Source organism: Cupressus sempervirens, chromosome 9 (assembly GCF_028749045.1).
Source record: "Cupressus sempervirens isolate cs-2001-9-10 chromosome 9, ASM2874904v1, whole genome shotgun sequence".
Lineage (NCBI taxonomy): Eukaryota > Viridiplantae > Streptophyta > Pinopsida > Cupressales > Cupressaceae > Cupressus > Cupressus sempervirens.
In genome coordinates this window covers 40,712,640-40,721,229 of record NC_143126.1, presented here as the reverse complement: position 1 = coordinate 40,721,229, position 8,590 = coordinate 40,712,640, and the positions used below count along the sequence as shown (strand labels likewise).

The 8,590-nt window shown below is 35.6% G+C and overlaps 1 protein-coding gene across 1 annotated transcript; it reads right to left on the bottom strand.

Moving 5' to 3' along the window:
* Positions 1-696: 696 nt before the first annotated feature.
* Positions 697-1,917, bottom strand: LOC149537511 (putative UPF0481 protein At3g02645). Its single transcript, XM_089802338.1, has 2 exons — positions 1,378-1,917; positions 697-1,293 (listed from the first exon to the last, which is right to left on the bottom strand). Exons 1-2 carry the CDS (start codon positions 1,915-1,917, stop codon positions 697-699), a joined length of 1,137 nt encoding a protein of 378 aa, XP_089658464.1.
* Positions 1,918-8,590: the final 6,673 nt, after the last annotated feature.

The window sequence follows — 8,590 nt, the reverse complement described above, 5'->3', positions numbered from 1 at the left end:
GGTAAAAGGGGCAAATTCGAAATATGTAATCATAATGGGAGATTATGTTGGTTAATTGTTTTAGCCCATTTTTGGCTAAATTTGATGTATAAAATGGGGGTAGTAGGCTTTCGAAACGCATCCATGTGATGAGAAGGAGATTATGATCTTGAAGACTTGATGATTATTCCTGCACATTGGAGAGTAATGCTGCAATTGTGCTTGAAGGGAAGATCTTGAACACTTGTGATTGATTTTGGAGCAAATTGGATCAGTCCCCCTATTGGAGCTGGACCCGGAGACGTAGTCCATACAGATGAACTCCGAGATCAAATTGTTTACATCTTCTTTCTCTCATTGTCTCTTTTATCAGCTTAATCTTGTTGTTCTCTTATTTCATTTACGTTAATTTGATTCGTTAAAAGTTTTAAATTAATTCTATGTAATAAATTAGCATTCCTCTGTAATAGTCCTAGATCCTAATCAGATCAACTTAGGCTGGAGTAGTACTCAGATGGGTGACCTCCCAAGAAGTCCCGGTGCTTCACCCCTATGAGCATCACCTAAATCCAATGAGTGCTAAGTGTTCCATTTATTCTTATGAGAGATGGATTCATGTTGAATCACTACTCATGAAACATGAGCCAATGAGTTTGACTCAAAATCACACAGTTAAATCCTGATAGCAATATCACAGCTCCTCCATAGCCATTGGCATTAACCTCTCTGACCTTTCTGACATTTGTGAAACAAGCAAACGACTTGCACGATTGCTAATGAGAGCAGGGAGATACCTCCAAGAAAAAAGGCCACTCGCCATGGCTTCGAACAATGGACTCTCCTGAACTGAGCCGACAGAATTCTCAGCCCTTTCTTTCGGTAATCATTTATACCTCTCGCAGCATCCTCAACGGGTCCATAACTTGGTGTGTCGGTGGCGGGAATAGCAGAAGAGTTCCATAGGCGAGCCACGTCATCGTCGCTTCCAAGCTTGTTGGAGATGATGCCCTCTTGCCTCAACGGGGACACGTCAGCAGCGGTGTTCACAAGGCCGTTCATGAGCACAACGCACCTCGTTATGATTTTCTGCGAATCTATCCAGTGCGTCTCCATCACCAATAGGTTTCTCACAATCACCTCCGACTTGTCGTCCACTGTGAACTTGGGCAGGTATAGAGTTGACTTCTCGCAGTCGAAGTATATGTGGCTGATTCCTTTGTGATCCAGTTTCTTAAATTTCACTCCTATTCTTCGTAATTCCTCCACAGTAGGAACGTGATGATCATCCTTGTCTGCTTCACCCCACTTGTAGTTCTAATACCATTCCCAAAACAACGATATGACCAACCACATAAACCAGATGATGATAACTGGGGACAGGAGAACCCATATTAATACAATGATTGGTAGAACACATATCACAAGCCCCGTATTAATCATGTATTCATGACCTCGGTTCTTACTGTTCCCCACTTGATCTGCTTCCTCATCTTTCATATTCTGATGCTTTTGATCCTTTTCATTGTCGACCATATATTCACCAAGCAGATGCAATAGATGAGTTTCTCTTCTGTATTCCCGGCTCCTAATCACTTCCCTTACTTCAACTGGAGACAAACTTTTCAGAGGGTGCTCAAACAATTTATCTTGCACTACTCTTTCCTTTCTCTCCTTAATTTGTTTCAAAACCCACAACGGTAACTGGTTTTCCAATTTGAACATATCTTTCACCATGTCTTTCAATAAAGCGTGGTGATTATTCCTATTGAGAATATGTTGCAACACGGTCTTGCTTCCATTCTCAGATTTCGTCAGAACTTCTACCGAAAATCCGTCGAGAACTTCTAAGACGAAACAACCATCTCTCGCGAGCAGCCATGCAAGGATCTCGGGACACATCCCTGTTCCACCATAGCTTTCCTCTGCTTTTTTGTACATCTCCTCGCTCTTTAGCTTCCCCACAAACTATTCTAGGCCACCAAAATTCCACGCGATTTCTGACTTGAAATCTTCTAAGCTATTATCATCATCAATTTGCTCGTTTTGGGAATGTTTGGGACGGAAGCCGAAATGCCTAGGGCCGAATGAGATCTCTTTAAGATGGTAGAATGACACAGTGTTGTCATTCTTCAAACACACCGGCGCAGGATAAATGTTATGCTCGTCCATGTAGAAGAGACTTGGCTTCTTCTTGGCATCAGCTAGCCATTTATTAATGCACTCTGCATCCTATTGGAATGCAGCTTCATCATGCCCTGGACTGTCTTGGATGTGAACTATGCATTCTTCTTCTTCTTGTGTCTCCATATCGGCCATATGTCCTCGATGCAGGATTCTCCTTGCAGAGTTTTTTTATAAAGAGGAGTCCCGAGAAAAATTATCAGATTAGTGAGCGGGGAAGTTACTACGCAAAACACTAAGGGTCCGTTTGGTTCATGGACGATGATAGGAATTGGCTTTTTCAAAATCTGGATTTGAAATTTTTTACATTTGTTTCAAAATTGGCAAAATTGAATTAGCATGCTGGACTTTCATTTTTGCCTCATAACCAGGTTTTCCAACTTCCTACTAGCAAGTGGGAATTGAAAATCAAATCTTGGTTATATTTTTTAAGGAGTGTAAAAACAATAGATTGGATTACTTTTTGAAATTTGCCTTCAACTCCAAGCTTACGCATAAAAATATGTCTTCACATGCATCTTCCGAGTGAAAGAAACAGTTCAAGTAAAATCCCAAAAATTGGAATGAAGATTTCGAAAACCTTGATTTGGCTAAACCAACATTTGTAGAAATCCCAGTTTTTTAAATTCCACAAACCAAACAGACCCTAACTCATTTGTCAGACTATTCTGACTCTTATGAGTTGGATTCATTTCTTTTTCAATTGCAAAACCCTGCATCCTTTTTTGCAAAACTAATTTTTCTGACCACGACTCGATACCAACTCTTCTTTGGAACTATTTACTAACTATAGGTTCGGACAAAGACCGGCAAAGGAGAAATTAGGTTAGATAAACGTGAGGTCGGTTAGGTAAAATAAAATTAGGCGAGATTAAGGTAACATCTAAGAAAAATGAGGTTTTTGGAACCCCAAAGAATAATGTGATTGATATGTAATATGATATGCAAATGTGATACATGATTAAAAAGATTGTATCTAATTATGAAAGTAAATGTAACATGAGAATACAAGGAAAGAATTCACTTTGAAATAAAAAGAGGGAATATGAATTTTGGATCTGATTTTAACTGTCAGTGGAATGTTGGATCTTGCCATAACTCTAAATCTAGGAATTTCATGTCTATAGCTATCTACAATGCATTTTTTAGTGAAAAATGTACAGAACCTATTCATATGAATAATTGAATAAGTTATGTTTATGATAGAACCTATTGATATGAATAATTGAGTAAGTTAAGTTTAATGAGATCAAACTAAGATATTGCAAAAAAGGTCAAGCAATAAAACTAATTGATTTGTATGTTATTTCAAATATATATATTATTTATTGGATTAATCATAAGAAATGATTGTTAACAATGTCTAGATGACATGGTTAAGATAGAACCTTATAATATGCACATGTAAAGGTAGTTTGTTAGAATGGAAGTGATGTTAATGCGATGAAGACATCAAAAAGAACAAGTTCTTGAATAGACAATGAGGATTTGTAGATTGGTGAAGAGATAAAAAAAAATATTATTGAGATTGGTGATTTTTTTGTAAAGTAGTGAGGCATTTTCATGAATTGTGCAAAGGATTTGACATCACATTACTTGTGGTATGCTTTTGAGGAGGACTTTTCATAATGTTTATTTTTGGTCAAATTGGTTTATCAAATGGTTCAATTTCCAAGGTGAAATTCAAATGTTAACCAATGCGATAATAGAAAAATAACTTACGAGTTGTTTGATTCATTGTATCTTATCTAATTTGGTCTGTATCATTTGTATATTAGATCTAGGTTTTGTTCCAAGGCAATGGAAGGAATTCTACATAATAGAAAGTCGATGAAGGAGAAAATTGTTGATTGTAAGTTGGTGAAGGATTCACTAACATTAAAGCAAGTAACATAATCAAGTGCGATCAAGATAGAGAAGAGTATATCCAGTATAAAGATGAGTTTCATAGCTTAATATGATCCTATCATGTAGAGGTAGTGCAATTATGCAGATCATTGCATTTCTTTCTTTCTAACCATTAGAATAGTTAAATCCCTTGAGTAGGTGGATCTTAACATATTCTTATTCGCAAATATTCTGACAAGGTGGCATTCAAATACAGTGTTTAAAGTCCTCTATCTAGGATTTTATTTATAGGAAAAAGAACCTAATAGGTCGATAGGTAAATCCCTTAACTAGGTAGCACCTAATAGTTCTATTGTAACCCTTAACCAAACAAGATTCTAACAAGGTGTATTCTAGAAGAGTACAAATCTTGTGAGAATCATCTCACACCATGGTTTTCAACCAATCTGGGTCTCCACGAGATAAATATTATGTCTTCATTGTATGGTTGATTTATTGTGGTTGCATCTTCTGAAACTTTATTTACATTACTTTTTGAGTGAATGTATTTCTAAGTTTTAAAAAGTTTAAATAAGTAGAAATTTGTTGCTAATTGATTCACCCCTCCCCTCTAAGTAATTAGGTCTATATTAACAATTGGCGTCAAATCTCTAGTTCCCTAACTAAGAAATCCTAACAACTTGTGAAAAAGTTATAAATATGCATGGGAAGGAGATACCTAAGTTCAGTAAGGATAATCTCTCTACATGGATAAGCATGATAAATCTGTATCTATTAGGTATTGCAGAGAAAACATTAGATAATCTCACAACCAAGTATATTCAACCTATTAGAACCCTAACTTCAAAAAAAGAGGAAGGAAATATTGGAGCATAACTATGTAATGATAGAGATAGAAAGTACTTTGTATGATGCTGAATTTGTGGATATCAAGGACAATGCTAAAGACATGTGGCATACGTTGATAAAACTTTATGAAAGTAATGGTCATGTTGAGAGAGCTAAGGTGGATGATATTTCAAAAAATTGTGAGGAAATGAGAATGAAAGAAGGTGACAACTTTTCTCAATACACCTCTAGGATAAAGGAGGTTGTTGTTGCAAGAAAAGGAGCTAGTGGTCAACTTGGAGAAGATGAAGTGGTAAGAAAAATCTAGAGAATTCTACTTCCAAATTATATTATTGGAGTACATGCTATACAAGACTTGAGGTCTATTAATCCTACAAATGTAACTTTATATTCCTTGGTTGGAAAACTTACTGCTTTTGAGTTAAGCAATTTTGATAATAATATGCCTAGAATAGAATCAAAATGTAAAGCATCCCTAACCGTTGATTCATCAAGGAAAGGAAAATAAGTTTCTTATAGTTCTAAAAGACGTCATGATTATGATACTATCCTAGCTAAAGAAAGAGAACAAAAATATTTGGAGGCATTACTAGCAAAGAGATTACAAAGAGGAAAAGGAAAGTACAATGGTATAATTATTTTAGCATGTTTGACATGAAAACAAATTGGTCATATTTCACATAGAGTCTCAAACATGGAGGAATTATGAAAGAAGGGAGTTAGAACTTGGAAAGGACTTCCCTAGTGAGTTTTGGGACATTGGATCCTTTGGTTTGCCACTCTAAGCGCTTGGAGGGGAAGGACGTGGTTCTCCCAGTTGACGAGGTAAGGAATGAACTTTTGGTGGTAGACTCAAATATTGTAGAGGAGGATCCTAAGGATGGGGATGATTATATGTTGAGTATACTTGAAGGGAGGGAGTCAGGATGGAAGATGTGGGGGGAATGTGCTTCACTTATAAGCTCCCTAATGGTGTCTCTTCCAATTAGTGAGGAAGTGTTCTCCTCATCTATGCCAAGAATGAATTACCTATTGACTCCCACCCTAGATATGGTGGACCCTTATAAGAGGTGAAATATAGTGAAAGGAAGGACCCACAAAATAATTAAAGCTGATGTGGACTTTCATTCTAAGGTTGGGAGACTTCCACTAGAGAAGTCTATCGGGATAAAAGCAACTACAAGGAATATTTATCAAGGCATTCAACTTACCTTGGAGGATAGTCAGAGACATAGGTAATGAAGATTATTTCTTGGAATATGAGAGGGCTTAATAGACACAGGAAGAAATATATTATTAAGAAGAAGATTGCTAAGCATAAATCATATGTCATACTTATTGAGGAAGTTAAGATGACTATTAAGAATTTTGACAGATAGGTGGCCTACATTTGGCCAGTGCTAACTATTCTTATAGGGAAGTAAATGTCACTTTTGGAGGTATTTCTACTATATGGTACCCCAATGAGGTTTTGGGTAGGGAGGTTATCTCAAATCCCCATTTCCTTGTTGTGGAATTTGACGTTAAAGCTTATAAATCACTCTTAATTTTTATGCCCCCAACACTAGGGTTGGAAGGCTCCATGTATGGGAAGAGGCCTCTAGGGCTATAGGATCTCTACAGGTTGATAATACAATATGTGTTAGCAACATTAACATGTCTCTTTACCATTCTAAGAAATTTAGAGGATTTGAGGATCACTCTACAAGCATGTATGATGTGAGTGACTTCCCTAGGAACAACGACCTCCCTGATATTGATCTCCAAGGTTCTCCTTTCACCTAGTCTAATAAAAAGATGTGAAAAAACCTTATCTAGGTAAGGTTAGATAGAGTCCTGATATTGGTGGGTTGGGATATTCTCCCTTTCTCTTCCTTGTAAGAAATCTCGAGGATAATATCTTTGAACTCCATGATAATATTTAGTTGGGAAAATCATAATTATCTAGGTTTTAAGGCCTTAATATATGAAATTATGTGGCACTCTCACCCCAAATTTGGAGATTGCATTAAACAATGGTGGAACATGAGGGTGGAAGTGAGGACCATGCATAGAATAGTAAGCAAGCTTGAAAATATTCAAATACAGGTGCGTAGTTAGAGAAAATCAACCTTTGGAGATATTTTTAAGAAGAAAAAGGATATTAAGAAAAAGCTTGAGGATTTTCATATCACAATGGCTAATGGGGACATCTTTGAGGAAACTATCTGGGAATAAAGGAAGCTAAGACATAAGTGGAAGGAAGTTGTGGGGAGGGAAAAGAATTTCTAGAAACAAAGATCACGAATTCAGCGAGTCACACTCAAGGGGATATGAACACTTCTTTCTTCCATAGGTTAACCTCTAAACACAAAAAATGAACACTATATCCAAAGTGCAAGATGACACAACTAATGTATCTTGTTTGATTTATAAAGAAGTAAATAAGCTAAGCTTTGATATGACTCATGTATTTATTCCGTCATACAAAAAAAAGTTGTGTATTGTATTAGCTATTGTCTTTAAGTGAGTGTTTTAAACTATTGTCATAAATCATTGTCTTATAAAGACAATAAGGAACAATACTATTATTGTCTTTTAGAGATAATTTTAATTTTATCTTTATACAAATAATTATGTCTTTAATCTTGCTTATTGTCTTTGTGAAGATGATTAGAGATGAGATGGTATAAAATAATAAATTAAAAAAATAATATTATTTAATATAAACTGCAATATAATTAATTAAATAATGTTAAGGTGCGATGGATTAGAACCACCATCCCCTTACTTGTAATGCAGGTGCTCGTCCATTGAGCTAGCACCTTTTAAAACAAGCAAAATTAAAAGTCTAAGGTTTTGCAAATATGAGCTACAAGAAGGGAGCAAGACAAATTAATTCAATGAGTGGGAACATTGATGGTGAGCTAAGACTTACATGTAGATAGATGACACTCAAGGTTGCTAGTTCATCACACAGATATTTGAACAAATTAGATGGAGCTTCAACTTGTTTTAACTGTAAAGCATAAAACATCAATTTATAAATCAGAGTAACAAATACTGAGCAATAACATCATCGAAAAAGAAATGGAGGGTAGAGATGCGCAGAGTAAATAAAAAACCTGATCATTTATGACTACGCTTCTTACCAAATCTTTCCAAAAATTTGAAACCGAGCCCTTGAGTCTTCAAAACAGCCAATCTAGAAGCTTTCATCAATATTTTTCACAGCCTCAATTTCCTTGCAAATTTTTATTTAAAAAAAATTGCATCACACGCCACACTAGAGGTGCAGGCCCAATGGGCTTTCTTCACATTGAGATGTGTTATTTCATATAATAATGTTTTGAGCATTTCTTATTTTTTTTTAAGATCATGTCCTCGCAAATCCAAACAAACAAACAAAGAGACCACATTGATCTGAACATTATGCTTCCAGTTCTTCAAGGGTTCCTTAAAGTTATCCCTATTGTGAAATGTGTAGGGAAAACATTTTATTTTATTTTCTTAATGGAACAACGTCGATGTCTATCCTGTATATAAGTGCTACTGTCTGATTTGACTTTATAGCAGAGAGCAACATCTTGCATAAGAAATACAATACAAATCATCTATATAATAAACAATGAAAGATTATTTATTTTAGTAATCTTATAAAATTACTTTAACTATGTAGATAGTGAGAGAGAAATGGCTAGAGTAAGCTGGTTATAAAGCCATTGCTTAAGTTCTAATGCCTTTACATTGTCAA